General features: G+C 44.4%; 1 protein-coding gene across 2 annotated transcripts in view; it reads right to left on the bottom strand.

Annotated features, from left to right (window-relative positions):
* Positions 1-19,040, bottom strand: part of TTC7A (tetratricopeptide repeat domain 7A) — a 184,363-nt gene that overhangs the window by 67,529 nt on the left and 97,794 nt on the right. For both annotated transcript variants that reach the window (XM_044428394.1, XM_044428395.1), the window contains 2 exons: positions 7,070-7,186; positions 932-1,029 (listed from right to left, as the gene is read on the bottom strand). In XM_044428394.1, coding sequence (XP_044284329.1) covers positions 932-1,029; positions 7,070-7,186 — 215 coding nt within the window. The remainder of the gene's footprint in view (positions 1-931; positions 1,030-7,069; positions 7,187-19,040) is intronic.

The following is a 19,040-nucleotide window of genomic DNA, read 5'->3' as shown; positions in this document are numbered from 1 at the left end:
AGCCACTGGTTCCCATGACCTAGAAGGACTATAAGGGTTCCCAGGTCAGAGTGGAACTGTGCCTTAGCAGCAACAGAACTGTGCCTTGCCTGGCCACTGCTGAGCATGAAAAGGCCATTTCAGCATCAAAGAAAACTGAACTATGCTAATTCCATAAATTAAGCAAACACCCATTCTTGTTTGTTTTTTAATGATCCATTTTATACTTCTTAGTCATGGCGAGAGGTGATGATGCATAGTGAAACGGACCCCTGGTCACTGGGAAAACTTGTCTGAGATTTCACAATGTATTAACATGCAACAGAATCCATATTCAGGAGCTCGGCTTGCACATTCAGTGAGCACATGATGTAGGGGAAGGATGGTCCAAGAAATCCCTGGATCCCGAACTGCATAGGGCTTTAAAGGTTAAGCATCAGATCTTTGAATAGACTCTGAAAGTGGGCCAGGGGAAACAAAAGGCTGGTTTCACAACAGGAAGGGGATGATATGTTCGCTCCTATATTTCTGCATGAGTCACCGTGTCAGGTATTGCAGCTGATAGAGAGCTGGCAAGACCAGAGCCAGGACTGGTGCAGTCACATAAAAAAGGCAGGTCATTCTGCTGTATTTCTGTGAGCAGAAGCAGGTAAATGCTGTGAACAAAGATGCAGCCAACGACCCAAAAGACTGGAAGGATGCAAAACCAGTACAGTGACTTGTTTAGAGATGCAACAGGCAAGCTTCTCCACAGGTGGGCACTTTGGCACTCACAGAGGCCTTTGGGGTTTTTTTCTTTTACTCCTCATAGTCCTCTAGTGGGAAACAAGAAACCTACATCCAAGAAGCTTCTTGCCATATCCTAGGAGGAGAGATCATTGGAAATCTACCTCTGTATGAATGTCTAGGCGGGATTTAGGCCACCACAATTCAGATGCGTTCTTTCTCTTACCAGAGTCATTGTCATGTGCATCGGGAAGAGTGAGATACACACTGTTGTTCTTTTTGACTGGCGGTGCCTCTGTCAGGCTGCTTGCTTTCTCTGAATCGCTGCAAGAGAAGAACAAAAGAATCCGTGTGACAGAGGATTGCTTATGGGAAGTGCAGGGTGTATCAGACCTACAAAATGAGCATCGATCTGACCCACCTGCCCCCAACTCTGAAAGATGAAATCCACGCATGAGATAGCGAACGCCAGAATACGCTGCATGTGTCTTGGGGAGGCGGGGTGGGGGCAGGGGGGTTGAAGGGATGGGGGTGGGTTGTGTCACTAGCAACACCATGTGAAACATTTTGACAAGGAAGCTGGCAAGGCAGGATGTTGGTGCTGGTGATGACGGACGCACGTGGAGCAAACTGGCACATTTCAGCAAAGCATGATTTAGTGTTGCTGAAAATCTGGCTCTTTTTCTTTTCCTTGTTGCACTAGAATGAAATTCCTGCTTCTGCACAGAAATCACCACCAGAAACCGATGTTTGTGTACATGGGTCAAATAACCCTGGGATATGATTGTATATTAACAAATTTAACCCATTTATTCAAGGTATTGTTTTAGGTCTCCCTGGTATGTTGACAGATATGGTCCTCATCGGATGGTGATGATGGCATTTGAGTCTCACATTTCCTTTCAGGAGCTCAAAATGCAGCATCTGGTTCTCCCATTTCCTTCTCCCAGCAAATCTGTGAGGCAGGTTAGGATAAGGGACTGTCACTGTCCCACAGGCAGCCAGGAAGATACATGGTTGAGTAGGGATTTGAATATAGGTCTCCCCAATCCTGATCCAATATTCTACCACTACCTTTGGTCCCTGGGACTAATGGAGCCAACGAGCTCCCCACCGAAGCACAGTGGAGCCATCGGTTGAAAGCTCTCCATCCAGGGTCTAATGCGATTAAAGCAAGGCCTTCTTTGTTTTTGCACATCTGTGCAGAGTCCTTGTTCAGACTCATTTCAGACTCAAAACAGCCCATTTTGGCTTATTTAAATCACAGAGGGTTCTGGTACGTGCCAGCAGCCACTTGAGCCACAGCTGTGGCTTCTGTTATCCAAACCTGGAAGAGATGAGTCGCTTTGGGATTAAACAACTCTTGCATCACCCTAAAACAAGCCATTGATTGTAGGAGGGTTGATTAAATGTCACACAACTGCCCCAGCCACATTCAGATGAGACAACAAGCTGTGACCTTTAATGTTGAGGATGGTGCTGTGGGTACCACAGCTTGCTGTGGTTTACCTAAGCCATAATTTGTCACACTGATCATGTGAACCCAGTCAGACCTTATGTTATGGATTGCTTCTTTTTTTATTTCCCCCTTTTCTTATGTGTTAAGTAGTTAATTCTTACTTTGGGAGTTGTCTTGTTGTCACCCTCACAGTATTGCTATGCTGCTATTTTACATGGTAAACAATGCTTTTGTACAGAAGGAGATTAAGTACAGTGATTTTAAGACAGGTGTCTTATATGAGGATGCCAGCTCAGGTCCATCAACAGAGCAAATGTCATCATCATTCTCCATGCACTTAAGTTTCTAAACCATCTTCAAGGGCAGCTCCTCCTAGGATGTGTTAGCAATCCAATTTTCCCCAACCTGGTACCCATCAAATGAGTTGGGCTATGAACTCCCATCATCCTGAGTTTGCACAGTCACTGGCCATGTGGTCACTGTACAGCGCATCGAGTCTGGACACTACAAAAGAGTGAATAAATAGCGCTGACCAAGTCTCTCCTGTTCCACCAAATTGCTACACTGCTATACAATGATTAGAGACCTTCCTCTTTATGGGTAGTTGCACTGTGGAGATGCCTACAGGCAATGTCAAGATAAGACTGTGAAGGCAAAATAAAAGAAGCAATCATGGTTTGTCCAAGTGCAAATATTTTAGTTGATTTTTTTGTTCATTCTTTTCCTTCAAAAGGGAACATAACTAGTGGTCCTGACAGTATACCAGGGAAATACAGGGTAGCTGAACTAAAGGTGTAAAAGAGTCACTTGCAAGAAGTCCTGACGCCACACACCCGGCTGCAACTCACCAGGAAAGAAAAGGGGAATTATTCTTCCAGCATCGATTCATATATGTTTTGGTGGTGGAGAATTTGGCAAGAGTTCTGGTCTAGATGTACCCTTACAGATCTTCCCTGACTGTACAGGGAAGAGGTACAGAGGTGCCCTTACTTGAGTAACATCACATCACTTCTAGCATGCCCCTTCGCCTTGCTCTGCAGTCCTACAACAGCTATAGTGCACCCCAGCCTTCCCTAACCTGGCACCCAGTAAGGCAAGATCAGGTTGCAGTTTACATATCTGGGAAGGGCACCAGCTTAGAGAAGGTTGTTGTAGCCGTCAACAATAACCATTAGCAGCAATAATTGAAAGGCTGATCTGTGAAAAGCAACTGTGATGAAAGGATGTTTCTTCCTTTCAGGGGTGAAGCTGATGGTCCCCTTTCAGCTCCTGGATTTTGCACTGGCTATTCAACAATGATTATCTCTCAGCTCTAGTTCTTGTAGACTTGGCTGGTTACATGACACCACCTCTTCCTCATTTCCAAGTGATATAAAATAACATAGCTCCGTATGCTTGCTGCTGGATGCTTAGTAGTTTCTACAAATTTCAGGTCTCTTACTCAGGCCTCTATATATAGTTTTAGGCAGGAGTCCTGGACCCACTAACATGCATGTAATACCGACTGACCTCTACAGGATTTACAAGCATTTAAGTGGGTGCAGAATTACAACCTTTACATGCTTAAGGGTGCAATTCTACGCATGTTTAGATAGAAAAAGTCCGACAACTTCCAGCTTCCTGAGGCAAGGGGAATGCCAGGAGTTGTAGGTCTTTTTTCTGTGTAAACATGTGTAGGTTTGAGTCCCAACTGCCCTTGCTCATGTTTGGACCTGAGGTTGGGAGATGGAAACAAGACGAAAGTAGTTGTATCTGCATTTTGTTGGAAATTGTAGCATTCATTTTTTTCTGTCTGAGCATGGCTGACTGGGGCATGCTAGAAATTGATGGACCTTTTTCTGCCTAAACATGCATAGGATTGCTTCCTAAGTGGCTTTTTATGGTAGGGGCAAGGACATTCCTTAAAAACATTCCAAAGATGACCTTTAATTTGAAATCACTGCTCTCATTCAGACAGGCTTGTAAATGAGTTTAGACAAGTTACTACAAGCTCATAATCTTGTTTATTATCATACCTGCTCACATATACCTATATATTGTGGCCTTAACGGGGTTTGTTTGTGTTTTTTTCCGGGGGGGGGGGGGGGCTTGATCATTTAGAGCATGGATGGGAAACAAGTAGCCTTCCAGATCTTGTTGGACTTCAACTCCCATCATCCTTTACCATTGTGTAGGCTCTCCCACACTGGAGACATTCAAAAAGAAACTGGACAGCCATCTGAGTGGGATGGTGTAATGTGGTGTCCTGCAACAGCAGGGGATTGGACCCGATGGCCTTCTGGCCCCTTCCAACTCCGCTCTTCTATGACTGTCCATACTGACGGGAGCTACAGTCCAGCAACATCTGGGGGCCTGCATGTTCCCTGTCCTTGATCTAGAAGCAAGACCAGTTCCACCAAGAGAAGATTCCCGGGTGAGAGCGCATGGCCGCAGTTGCACTGCTGAGCTGCCACCCTGAGTCTAATTTACCCCTCTGCATCTGGCACTGTGCTGCCAATCCTCCTTGTTGTAGCAGAACTGGGTTGGCTTGGGGGGATCTCACTTATTCAGTCTCCCTTCCCAGTGGCTGCCTCCTTTCCCCCCGAAATACATTAAGGTTGGTTTGGTCTATTAGTTTATTTATGTCCCACCTTTCTCCCATTGTAGTTCCCAGGCGGCCTCCCCTCCGAGCTCAGGCCAGCCTAGACCTGCTTAGCTTCAACAGGGCAGATACCTTATGTGTCTTCAGACCATACTCTGGTTGTTCTGGGGTTGACTCCTCTCTCCTCCCTGACAGCCTAAATCACTGGCTAGGCTTCTAGGAGGCACGAAGCCTCATGCTGTAGGTTGGAAGTGGGAAAGGTCATGGCTTCTGGAGAGAGGACTCCTTGCCACTGATCTTTTTGCTCTTCCCTAATATCATGCCCTTGAGCAGCTTGTCGTGGGGCTGCAAACAGATGGCAGGTGTCCTCTGAGGACCAGCATTGTCCCAGAGCCTGAGTGCCTCTACAGCTGTTCATTCCTGGGTCTCCTGCCTCTTCTCAGCAGTGTCAAGAACAGTTGAGAGCGGTGACGATGCCAGCGATGGCTGCACCATCTAGAGTAGCTTTGTGTCCCCTTCTACAGTCCTCTGTTTGCAGGATTACTAGAAGACCATCTTTTATTTGAAAGGGTCCTCTGAAGGGCTGTTGTATCCAGATTCAGTTTAAAGACTGAGAACCTAAGAACAGCTTCCCATCAACAGTGAGCACCTGGACAGCAGTCACAGAATAGTAGAGTTGGAAGGGGCCGTCAGGTCCAACCCCCTGCTGTTGCAGGACAGCTAGTTACACCATCCCACCCAGGTGGCTGTCCAGTTTCTTTCTGAATGTCTCTAGTGTGGGAGAGCCCACCAGCTCTCTAGGCAGCAGGTTCCACTGTTGTATTGCTCGGACACTGGGGAAGCTTTTCCTAATGTCCAGCCTGAATCCGGGTTGTCACAACTTGAATTGATTATTCCGTGTCCTACACTCCGGCATGGCAAGAAGAGACCTTGACCTTCCTCTTTGCGACAGCCTTTGAGGTACATATAGAGGGATGTCATGCCCCCCCCCCAGTCTTCTCTTCTCAAGGCTGAACATGCCCAGTTCTCTCAGTGTTTCTTCACAGGGCAGTGTTTCCAAACCCTGGATCTTTTTTGTTGCCCTCCTCTGCACCCTTTCTAATTTACCTGCATCCTTCTGAAATATTGGTGCCCAGAACTGGACACAGTATTCCAGGTGAGGTTTGACTGGTGAGGAGTATAGAGGAACTATTACTTCTCGTGATCACAGTCATCTACATTACAACGAAATGTACTATATTTCTCTCAAAATTAGATTCTAAATGTGCACCTCTATTTACAAATTAGCCTAGGCACTTTTAATGCATTCCTGTCCCTTTTTGGAAATTCATAAGCGGCCACCCTGGGCACCACCATTTCTGGATGGCTGCCTACCGCAGCTGCCCGGAGGGCCACTGAGGACTTAGCAGGGGCAGCTGGGTTGCATTCTCCACTTAGAAGGACAGGCAGCCACATTCCACTCTGTACTGGCAACAGAACAACGAGGGAGCATTATAGTTCCCTGGCCTGAACTATGAAATATGGTGGCACTCAGTGCTGGCAGCTGGTCCCTTCACCTTGACAGCTGCCTGGTTAGGCCAAGCACTGATTGTAGGCTTGGCTTGGGGGAAATCCTTACTTGTCACAGGCAATGTGAGTCACATGGGGAACCATGGTAGAAAATTCTTTATTATCAAGTTTTTGAATGTCATTATGCCCCTCTATGAGGGCCAGAAGCTTTGTAAAAGCAAGTGCGCGAGTGAGCCAGAGTAGCAAGAATCAGCGAGCCACAGGAGACTTACTCATAAAATTCTCTTTTCACCTCTGCTTCCAGTGCAGGTGAGAGTTTGGGCCTCGTACAAAGTTTAGATAGGCATCTAATACAATCCTTTTAAGGAATCCCAAGTTGTCCCCACTGAAGGTTGCACAGAGAAGAGTGTACAGTGTGTTCCTTTTAATATTTGTATTGGCTCTTTTTAACGGATTACTTCAGGCACCTGTAATGCTTCTTATATATGAGTGTCATTGTTTCAAAAACAAACACAAATGAACAAGTAAAATATCCCTCAACTTGTCACCAAGGAGACAGTGACTAAGGCCTAGTTCTTGAGGAGACAGTAAGTCTGCGTTGTGGCTAGACTAAGCAAAGGGCAGGATGACTCCTTCACAGAACACCACACACAGAAAACTAGCACACCAGGGAGAAGGGGCAAATCTAGCTTTTCACAGATGTCTACATGCAGGGAGCTTCTTTGGATGAAGGAGCACTCGGCCATGTGCGAATCCCAAGACATGCCATCGGAAGTGGTACAGCCCGCGCAGCAGCTATACCGCCTGTCCCATACCTGTGCTGTGAAGCATTATACAGAGTTTGCCACTGGTGCAACATGTGTCTACAGGTTACTAATGCCTCTTCTGGTCCTTTATGCACCAATTCCAGCTTTACTTTGGTGAAGAGTAAACTGAAAAGTGAAAAAAGAAAGAAAGAAAAAACATTGGTTTTACAGGCCAATCTTTTATGATTACTAGCATTTGCCTTTATAGATGGATGAAGATTTATTGCTAGATATACTCTTAGGTCCAACTAAGAGTCTCCACATTTTCAATTACTATATAATACAGAGGGTGCCAAAAATGTATACACATTTTAAGAGATGTTATCTGTATATTACTTTTCACAGTTAAATTGAATTACAGTAGCAATGTGTAATACGACATTCACTCAAAAGATGGCATTAATCAAGTAGAAACATTGAAACAAAGTGAGTCAGGAGGGGTCTCCTGGGCCATCTAGTCTGACCCCTGGCTCCAGCCAGCCCCACTCATGACATGCCCACCATGTGCATGTCCAGCCTAATCTTGAATGCTAGCATCACCATGCAACAGTTTAATACAGGTTTTTTCCTTTCTTAAAATGGGTATACATTTTTCGGCACCCTCTGTATACACTAAATGTAAACTCAAGTGATGAATGCTGTCAGGATTGTAGGGAAACCACAACCACTGAGAAACAAAAAGGGAGGTATCAGCATGTCTGGAACTTCAAGGCTTGCAGAAAGAGGGAAAAATCCTATGGGGTTAACCCCCCAAAACAGCCCAATGAGGACTGAGCATGCTCAGTGGACACAAGTTCTGAGTCTGTTTGAGGGGAATGAAATGGAGTATCTTGGTAACAGACATGAAGTTTGGACTCCTTGGGTGTGTGTGTGTGTGTGTGTGTGTGTGTGTCAGTCATCCCACAGATGAAACTCTCTGGGCAGTTTACAACAGAGAATACGAGCGCATAAAATATAATCAGAATACAATAAAAAATCCAACTAATAGCTAAACATCATAAAAATTATACTACAAAATGTAAAAAAATTAAAACTGAATTTAACAACTACATTAACACACATATAGACATAAGACCTGCTAGCAGCTAATGTAACACCCAATATACTGTTTAGGGCAGATCAAGTGTCCTATCATGGGGGACAGCTTTAACCTGGCGCTGAAAGGAGAGCAGAATTGGAGCCAGCCAAACCTCACTATAGAGCATCTTCTGTGACCCTGGGGAACGGGGGGTGGGAGGGGAGTTTCATCCTGTATCCAAAGTGCCAAGAAGTATTTGTTTCTAACTCACAGCTTTCAAAAGGTGCTATAGAGCAGCTAAATTTCTCAGGATTGGTGCCTCTGGACTCTAAAAGCAGTGAACGAGAGACCGCATGCAGGCCCTCTCCCCTCCTTAGAATGGTCATATATTTACATTCACCTTGGGAAAGCCTTGTTGGGTGAGTATGCAAAGCCTAAAGATATCAACATAAGCAATTCTCTTCCAAGAGTGGAGTCTAATTTATTGCACTGCTTACCAATTCAATATCTCATTTTAGTACCCAAACACGAAGATGGAAATAGACACAGAGGCAGAAGGTATGATAAATGCTTTAAGAGCCTCTTTCACTATTGACATGCTTCTAAAGCCTTGAATTGGTGGACAAGCATCTGTGTAGGTCTGAAAAGGGGCTGTTTTTATTTTGATGATAAGGTGTGAGCTTGAGAAAATACACTTGGATTAAACATCAATATTGTACAATTACATGTTACACGAATTATAATTCTTATTCCCATCCACCCAAACAACTTGTTGAGCCTTCTAATTTGATTCACAAATTAAAATGATTTACAAATCAAGAAGGCAATGCACCATGTATAATTTCTAATGATGATCTAATAACCTCATTCAATGTAAAATAGAAGGAATGAATAAAAACATTCAAGATTTCAGGAACTCTATCAATGAGTAATAATTCACTTTACATTCTCTAATGCAGGAGTATGGAATCTTTCTCAGTGTGAGGGCAAAATTTCATTTTGGAGAAGCTCTTGGGGGCCAATGATGGACAGGCCCAAAGTCAAAAACAAAAAAAGTCAAAAGACCAAAACTATGAGTGTTTACTCCCAGTAAATAAGCCTTAAGAGAGGCTTTCAATTTCTCATTCTTTCAGAAGGTAGAACAAAGGAGGAGAAAACCATCGGAAGGGGTTGGGACCAAGGAAGAAGCTGAAGTGGGATTGGATTTGGCCTCTGAGCCTGAGGTTCTGCATCCCTGATATAATTAATCAAGTGCTACAGAATATTAAAGGAAGAGACAGATAAGGCATTGGGGGAGGGAAAACATTATATGCCAAAGAGAATCAGAATTGTTCAGAAAAAAACTAGATTCTCTTATTTAGAATCTGCATCTCTTTATTTTATTTTTAGACCACCTTTAAGGGTAGAATTATTAAAAGAAACCAGCTTATGTCTGATTCTGCTAGGCTATAGGTGCAATCCTACATATGTTTAGACAGAAATCAATCCTACAACTTGCAGCATCCAATAGCCTGCCATTTCATGCTCCTATGGCAGAAGATACATCAATAAGATATACAAATGATATCATACTACTGGCAGAAACAGCAATGGATTCAAGTAACTCCTGCTGAAAGTGAAAGAAAAAGCTGCAGAAGCAGGGCAGCAGCTGAACATTAAGAAAACAAAAATCATGAATGCAGAAGAATTACACAACTTTAAGGTCAACAGTGAAGAAATTGAAATTATGAAAGAATTTGCATACCTTCAAATGGAGACTGCAGCCAAGAAATTAGAAGGAGACAGACTATGAAAGGCAGCAATGAAGTAAACAGAAATGACAATAAAATGTAAGGATGTTTCACTACAGGCCAAGGCCAAAATAATCCACACTAGTGTATGGGTATAAAAAGCTGGATAGTGAGGAAAGCTCACAGGAAGAAAATTGATTTGTTTGAAACACGGTGCTCAAGGAGAGCTTTGCAAATACTCTGGACTGACAGAAAGGCAAACAAGATCCTAGATCAAATTAAGCCAGAACTTGCCCTGGAAGGAAAAAAAACAGGATACTGAGGCCTTCATAGTTCAGGTAGATCATGAGAAGACAAACACACTGGAGAAGGCAATCAAGTTAGGGAAAGTCAAAGACAGAAGACTAACTGTAAGATGGCTCGATTTCATAAAGACAGCTGAGTAAGCTTGTTAAAGACTGGACATCTTAGATGGCACTCATTCATAAGCCCGAGGCAGCAAAGCGTAACAACAGCAATCCCCTGTAAAGCTACTATTGGTCCTGCAGTGCAAGAAAGACAAGCCTGATATAAAAGATATTTTCCCCTCTAGGGTTCTCCTCATAAACCTAACCCTAATAAAAATGTGGGGCACAGCAATTTAATTAAGAAAAAGTATTTGGAAAGAAAGGGTTAAACATGGTCTCCTTCAGCACTGCTGGTTCAATCAAAATTAGATGCCACAAAGTGTGTTTATTTTGTCTGCTTTTGTTTGAGTTGGGAAATCTGATTGCAAACAGAGATTCCATCTCAAATCTGCTTCAGGTGTCAAACAGCACAGGTTCACCTGCATTTAGTTACAATCATATTTTGAAATTCTTGCCTCCTCTCTTTCCTTTCCCTCTGCAAGGGGCATGTCCAGCTTTATAAAGGATGGCTTTCTAGCTATTCCAGTACAAAGTGTTCTATTTAAAGGCATCTTCCGTTTGAAAAGATGTCAGTCCAAGTCCAGTTTAAAGAGAAAGAACCATAGGGAAGTTATCGTGTTGACTGAACCCACTTACTCTTTCTTCCTTTGTTTCTTCTTAACAACCACTTCATTGCATTTAATCAGTGTCCTTTTTCCTCCACCCCAAAGACAATATTGTGCAAATCTATTCAAAATTAAGAAATGCCATCTCAATGTTCAGGTGATTCAAAAATGTTGAATGCCCATTACCTGCCCCCTCTCAATGCTATGGGAATAATTAAACCTAGTCTCGGTGTTATTTTACCAGTGAATACTTCTGAAACTTCAATGATGCTATTCCAGGATTTGTCACTGTTTTTGCTTTGAACAGGTGAGAAGAATAACATATAACAGTATGCCGTCGGTGGAAGCCTGCAATGAAATGGCATTGCCTCATTCGCCTGCAGCCATCTTGGAGCATACGATCACCCTGAGTCTTCCCTGTTTTCCCCCCAAAAAGAGGAAACATTAGAAAATTTAGGCATTTCATAGAGATTCATAGATTCATAGAAAAAGATGAGTGGGTAAGAGGCTAATAAATAATGGGAGAATATAATTTTGCAGAGGAATGTGATAATAAGTCTTCAAAATATTAACCGGATGGTTTGGTTAACAGTCAAATGAACTGACTGCATTGCTTTTAACTCTGCCTTGTGTGTAAGCAGTTTTACTACTGGGAATGCCTTTATATTAATATTTGAGTCAGTTGTTTTCATATACTGGCAGGTGGATGTAAAAAGAACAATGTATGTTTAATATATATTTTAAAGAAATATTTTAAATGGTTATGGTTTATCACTGCAAAGAACTTCAGATAGAGTTGTTAAAATTAATTGTTTTAGCTATGTATATATGTTTACACTTTTAATATGCTATTAAAATGTTATTTTATTTGCAGCAGCTGCAGAAGGAAATATCTTCCTGAATAGTGCTGCCTTTATGAAAGGGTCTTCTGGCACCTGAGAACTCTTTTCTCCTCTGTATTTGGATTTTTCAAAGCTTTGCTCCATTAATGAATTCATCAACATTTCTAACCCACTAATATTCGCCATCATGTTGCTTCTTCTGCATGAGAAAGAAATGGGTGGCTGGTAATTTTAGGAAGAAAATGGGAAATATCACCTCTTTTCCCTTGCCTATCCTCCACTCATGATTACGGACCTTCTGACACACCTTTGTTATTAAAAAAAAGTTGAGGTATCACTGCATCCATTTATAATGCACCATGAAGTTTGCTGCTTAGATGCTTCTTCTAACACAACTGTTGATTTAATGTTTGGAAATCTCCAGTAATACTCAAGTCATCCAGTGGCATTAAATGGTGTGAGATCCAGACAGTTCTGGCCAGCACTGGCTGAGTGACTTTCTCCATCCCGGGACAGGCAAAGAGGAGGGCAGAACTGTAGGGGAATGTCAGTGGCCATGATGGCCCCAAATGGCCATTCAACCTATGGAAGGCCATGTGGTGGACCATTCAGCCCTCCAACCGAAATTGGCTCTCCACCCATCGTATAAAAAGCATTCCATTACCACCTTAGCATTCACATTAACTCTTACGTTGCTGTTAATTGTAATGAGTATTTCTGTGTATACGTTCCCTGCACAGCTACTGTCTTCCCAGCTACACCAAGAGTATTTGTGTGCCTTGAAATCTTATTAGACAAATACAAAAGTTTGCACATTTCTTCCGCTTGCACTTTTGGCTTGTGTTCAGTTCCTTCTTTATAATGACAGGGAACAAAAACTATTTATTCTCACAGTAAATATAAAATAACTCTTTCATGTTCAGGTTGTTTTGATGATGGGAGAAAAGCAAAGCAGTGCCCTTCTTCATATTCCAGGAAGTAAAATACTCACTTTTCTTTCAATGTGTTTATCAAAAGAGACGTACTGCATATGAGCTGTTTCCCCTTCCCATGGGAGGTTTCAAGAATGCAGCAGCCACTTTCTAAAAGATACTCACATCCCCCCAGAACAATTGTTGAGATTTCAAAACTCTTCATCTTGCAGGTGTGTGCCAGTGCTTCCATGTCCCTCCCTCCTTTCCCCCAGAAAGGGCAAGCTGACCAGTCCTGCTTTACAGGGAGAGTCCTCTGTTTGCAGAGCTCTGCTTTTTGTTGTCTGACCCAAGACCAACCTAAAGATAAGGAACCATAAGAAGGTGCAGCAGGAGGGGCCTTGAAGTCCACCATCAACAGTCAATGCCTGGACAGCAGCAGATGGACCAAACATTCACTCAGTCTTCATCACTATAGCAAGATGCATTTCTGTTAACAGTAATTATGCCTAATCACAGAATCATAGAATAGTAGAGTTGGAAGGGGCCATGAAGGCCATCCGGTCCAACCCCCTGCTGTTGAAGGATACCATGTTACGCCACCCCACTCAGATGGCTGTCCAGGTTCTTTCTGAATGTCTCTAGTGTGGGAGAGCCCACGACCTCTCTAGGCAGCTGGTTCCACTGTCGTATTGCTCAGACAGTGAGGATCTTTTCCTGATGTCCAGCCTGAATCTGGCGTGTTGCATATTAACATATGCTAAATTGTTGGTAATGTACCTCCTCTGTTTTGGCAATGTATAAGTGGCTACTCATGTGCTGCAGCACACCAGAGATTTTTTCCAAAGATCTGCAGGAGCTGCAGGAGTGGCTTGCTTGGCTGTGTGTGGTAGACCACACTTGTAAGTCTCTCACTCCAAGGATCAAAGCAGAGGTCCCATTCAGATGGGATGTCTCGCATATTTGTCTTGTTCATAGATATGGGTATGGTTGGGTGGGTGGAGGGTCATTTCCACAGCAAACATACTTCTCAGCACAGCCACTTTGCTCTGTTTCTGGCTCACATCCACTCTGGGAAGCAAGAAGGAAGAGAAGTGTCCAGAGGGACTTCCTTCAGCAGGCAGGGGAACAACTCTTCTCCTTCTCATAGCACTGTGTCATAAGAAGCAGTACAAGTGGAAATTCCATCTTCTAAAGTCATAGGTGCAGAACCGTTTTTTTAAGCCCAAGGTCTTAATTCCACTTCAAAGAAGCTTGCTAGGGCTACATTCCAATGGTAGGCAGAGCCAACTATAGGGCAGCATGACCAAAATTACAGCATCAGCATCGTTTAAGCTGAAAGATCTTTCAACCAGATACCAAGCCTGAGGAGAAGCAGTTCAACCTTTAAAAATCCATACATAAAATACAAAAAACTATACAGAAGCTCGGAGTCTACAAAACTGCACTTGAGGGAAAGGGCCATTGCCTGCTTGGGACCCTGAGGTTCTGACTTAAATATAGGAACCCTGTCTTCCACTGCATAGGCCACTGTCTGCAAATCCCTCCCTTACGACATTCTCAATAAATACAGATAACTGATACTGCATTGTTTTCCTAGCAGTCTATTAAAAGTAATGTTGACTCTCACGTTGAACACAGGTTTCTTTGGAAGTGTGAGGGCTTCTAATGGGTGAAACTGCAAATGGTTCAAGCTCTCTTTGAAAACTGTATGTTCAATAGGATGTGACATTACCATACCTGCTCCTTTCACTTTGTTTTCTTAAATAAGCCCAACTTTTTAAAGTCACACAAAAAACTGTTGGGCATGACTTGACAAATGAACAAGGGCAACGTTGTGCTCCAGAAGCCCACAGCAACATCCAGCAGACTCATTCACTGAGAAATCTGGTGGAGTGTGGATGTTTTCCCTTCCTCCCTTCCTTGATTATAAAGGCAACTTGCCAGAAGCTTGAATGGAAGCCTGATCTAGCTTAACAGAAAAGCCAGTTATTAAGTCCAGTGACTTCTTCTGGAAGGAGAATCACTGGATGGGCAGGAGAAAAGTAGCAATTTAGCATTATGATTCATTTGTATTGCAATTTTTAGTAAGTAAGTGAGACTCGCAACAAAATGTTCTAGTACGCCCCCTCCTTCCAGTCCACAGTTCAAGACAGGGTTTCGTCCTAAGCAGTGTATTCCATTCTGCCTTTCCACCATTTCCCTTTTCTAATTCTCATGTTACATTCCATGCCTACAGAACACACTCAGTCCTTAGTGAGCTGGTGGGAGAGCAGGGAAGGACTGCTCCCTGAGTGCCTCTGATCCTGGAGGTAGCATATAGCCATGTGACTTTTTGTCATGAAGAAATTTGTCCTCCCTTAAATGGTTAGATCCCCATCTGAAGTCATTGGCCACCACTGCTTCATTTAGCAGCAAATTCTGTAAATTAAATACAGCTCATGTGAACAGCCTGTTAAAAAGTAGGTGGGATGTCAAGCTGTTGTCATTGAAGGTTGCCTTGTACAAATATCACACAAGGACTGTAGTGTTGTGAGGACACATTCTGCCTCATTATATAAGGGATGCCTCCAAAATTCAAATACCTGCTCAGAGTAGCCTTTGACCTATCACTAGTGCTCAAACTCTCTTGCTTCACACAATTATTGCCAAGAGGGTAACATGAAACAAGGTTATATAGTCCCTCTTTAGAAATCAAAACCACATGAAGGAACAATGGAGAAAGGAAAGGAGTTAAAGGGACAACAATCACAGCCTTCATCCCTTTACAAGACTTTGTAGCTATCTGAGGTTCTCTGCCGCTGCCTTATTTAAAAAGGAAAGTTTGTTCTGACACCGCAGCCGCATAGTGGATTTGCACGGTGCCCAAGGTCAAAGCCTGCAGCTCTAAATCTTATCTGAGCAGGAAGATGGAATTAGGTTGGCCGGCATTCCTCCCCACCACCGCTTCTGCTGATGAGATACTCTGCAACCCTCATCTTTATTCTATTTCCTACACGCCATTAGTCACGTAGGGAGCACTTGGACAGTAATAGCGCCTCACAGCAGGCTATTCTAAAAGGGTGCAGAACACAAGCTTGACTTATTGCGAAGTGTCCTTGGGATCAGCAAAGGGTGGTTCCAACAGGAATGGGTTAGCTCTTCCCCTCCAAGAGAAGGCAGGGCCAAAAGATTGATACAGGAAACTCCCCAGTCACAGGACTTGACTTCAGCTGTGTCTTAAACGCATAGATCGCTAAAAACTTGCAGGAAAACAACTGTGAAAAGATAAAAGCACTCGAGTCACAACCCAGTGAAAAATGTGACTTGCCCACAAAAGCAGGACCAAACAAAAGAAAGAGAAAAATGAATCCTAGGACACTTTAGCTGCCTAGTGGGGAACTGCAGAAACATTACACAGAGATCGCCACCCGTTCAGAGACACCAAAAACAGACAAAGCCTGAGCCAAGGCAGAGACTGCCAAGTCCACCCTCCACTGGTCAGAAGGACACTTCATGGTAAGTTTAACTCGCTGGTTTTGTCAGCCAAGGATGGAACTGAAAGGTAAGGGATGTACAATAGCAGTATCTCAAGAACAGAGTGAGAGCACGATAGCTATGATAATCTTTGCAATGCCCAGTGCCTGAAGGAAGCATATTTATCAATCCTGTAGTGATGCATAAAGCTGCAAGCTTTGCCGAACTAGGCTAAGTCCACCTGAGTTCTCTGCCCAACCTTCCAAATTGGCTTCCATTTTGAGTCAGCTTCTTAGGGGGGCTCCTTGGGAGACTTGCCAAGGTCGGAACTACCAAGACAAGGACCAAACCATCCATGGCAATAGCGACAGTGTGACATCCTTGCTGTAAGCAACGTGGGCAGAGCCCACTGCAAAGGATGGAAGTCTGGCCCAGGGCAGACTTGATGGAGGTTATCATGAACACATGGAGTCATGCCAGACTTGGGGCTTCGGTCACAGCAATGCCCTGGCTGCAGGACTGGGTTTTGGCTGCCTTTCCCTCTGAAAGGAACGTTGTTTTCGCATGCGTGTCTGCATCACCCACAAATGCTGCATCCTTGAGCTTTTGCTCCTGCTGACAGTGCAGTGGTAGTTGATATGTGAGACAGTGCCTGTCCCCTAATCAGTGCTCTGATAAAGAGGCCGTCCATATAAGGGTATGGGGGGGGGGTCCCTTCTTGGTGAGGTGACTCAGCAGCAGCTTCCCCAGAAGAGCTTCACTGGGCCTCTGTCAGAAGCTGGCACATGTGCAGCGGGGTGGAGAGACTGTGCAGGGTGAGAAAGACGGCTATCTTTGGGAGGCTTGCCTCCAACATGGCTGCAGAGAAGTTTGCTGCACATGGTCTCCCTCCTGCTCGCTTAGAAACATGCCCAACTTCAATGCTTTCCTTGGTTGGAGAGGCAGTGGTGGCTGTCAGGATCAAAGCTTGATTCACCCTGCAAGTGCCAGCAGGACCAGGAATGCCCTTGCGGGAAACAGCTGAGTGGCAACGATGCAGGGCAGCCAAAGCCCGGAGAGGGGCATGAAAGGCTTCCCCGCACCGCTGCTCCTTGCCACAGCAACATGAGCTGTCCTGGTGGCTCTCTTGCCCACTAGCTTCCAGCAGAGCCTTACCGAAATCCTTGTGCCTCCTCTCTGTACTCCGGCCCAGCTCCAGCCTGTTGCTGCACCCATCCTCGTCTCCAGTCTGACCAGGTATGTGTGCCCATTCTCTTTGATCTCGCCTTGAACCTGAATGTGACTGGCTTCCGAGTACCTGACCACTGCACTGTGTGTTTGCCTGAACCTTCTTGCCTCACTGGCTCTTGACCTCAAACTGCTCCAAGAGGGCTTCTTGCCTCCGGCCCGCCAAACCCAGTGCAAACCTCCACATGGTGCTGGCACCCTGGTCCCGGTGTCTTGGCTGTAGCTGCCTACTGCCGATGCCCTGGACCTTACAGTGGCAAAGCTTCGGGTTCAAATCAGCCTTCCTCTTCCCCAGGAGCGATGACAGAAGCAAGGAGCACCAACTGGTCAGTGCACCATCAGACTCGTGCCTGGCATTTGGGGAGTGGCTGCCCTGCACTTCCTTCCAGAAGGCAGAGCAAAAGGTGGATGTGGTTTCACATCTTTTATTTAATCGTGACTTCTCATGGAGAAGAGTTAATCTTCTCTGTCAACTCCACCCACATTGACCAAGAAAGACACTTTAAGCCCTGGTTTGTTGTTTGTCAGCCATATTTTCCAACTTCTTAAGAAGGCTTAATTGACAGGGAAACACAAGACAGAGCTGAAATTGTTATTTGTGATGGAGAATGTAAATTTCCTTTCAGGATTAATTAGTCAATTGCCCCAGGGCTAAACATGAAATCTAGCAAGCTTATGCAATTCTTGCTTGGTCCTGTGGCTTTGAGATGGTAGCCCAGCTGCTGCCAATACCCGGAAGCTGCTGTTTGATGAGACCATCACTCCATCTAGTCCAGTATTCTTTACACATGGAGGGTGGATTTATAGGTACTGAATGTGTACCTCACTTCCAAGGCTACTTAGCTGGCAGTTATCACGTTGGAACGCTGTTCCCTGCAAAGAGAAAACTAGCACAACAGTACTTTGTTTGCTATGCTGGTCTTTCTGTGTGCAGGGAGTTATTAATGGAGAGATAAACAGCAGCATTCTGAACTGAGGTGGCTCAGCCTATTCTACTGGGTCCTTCTATAACACGTGCTGAGCCTATTTGGCAGTGGCTCCCCCAGCTTTCAGCAGAAGTCTTTCCCAATCCTTGCCGTGCTACATCTAAACTGGATATACCAGAGCCCGGCACCTGGCAGGAACTCGCTGCGCACAAGGAATGTGATCTACCAATAAGCCAGGGGCTGCCAACTTGGTGCCCTTCCAAGCATTTTGGAAGACAACTTCCACGGGACTCAGCCATCTTGGCCAATGGTGAAGGATTATGGGGGTGGGTGCTATGGCCCGAAACATCTGCACAGTGCCACCAGGTGGCCTAATCTCTCATTAAGCTGTGGCCCATACACAGTGATCGCCAGCAGTGCTGAATTAAAAAAGGTACAGGCACTGTGTCCCTTTGAGTTCAGGCTACACTCAACCACCAGCTAAAACTTGGAAAAGGCATTTCAACCTTTCAGAATGATGGGGGGAAGCATGAAAGCTTGGAAATGACCGCATGACTGTGGGAGCCAAAGGTTAACCCACCCCTGAATTAGACAACCCCCTATAATGCTGTGAGCAGAAAGTACAAATTATCGAAAGAAAGTGAATGCACGGATTAGCTACAACGTGGCACTCAACAGGTAAAGGAGGGGACCGCCTTAGGCAAGCCACAAAATCTCACAGCCCTGTCACGTGTCACATTTTTAAAGTAAAACATCTAAAAAGTGCTTTTTCACCTATAATCATAAGGTGTTCACATAAGTGAGTAATATACAGGGTTACATAAGTCAAGGGGCAGGAATTAGCACACGCACAGAAGG

The sequence above is a fragment of the Varanus komodoensis genome, unplaced genomic scaffold, assembly GCF_004798865.1.
Source record: "Varanus komodoensis strain SLA01 unplaced genomic scaffold, ASM479886v1 scaffold2, whole genome shotgun sequence".
In the NCBI taxonomy this organism is placed as follows: Eukaryota; Metazoa; Chordata; class Lepidosauria; order Squamata; family Varanidae; genus Varanus; species Varanus komodoensis.
Note: the sequence above shows the minus strand (reverse complement) of the source record. Positions and strands in the feature narration are given on the sequence as shown.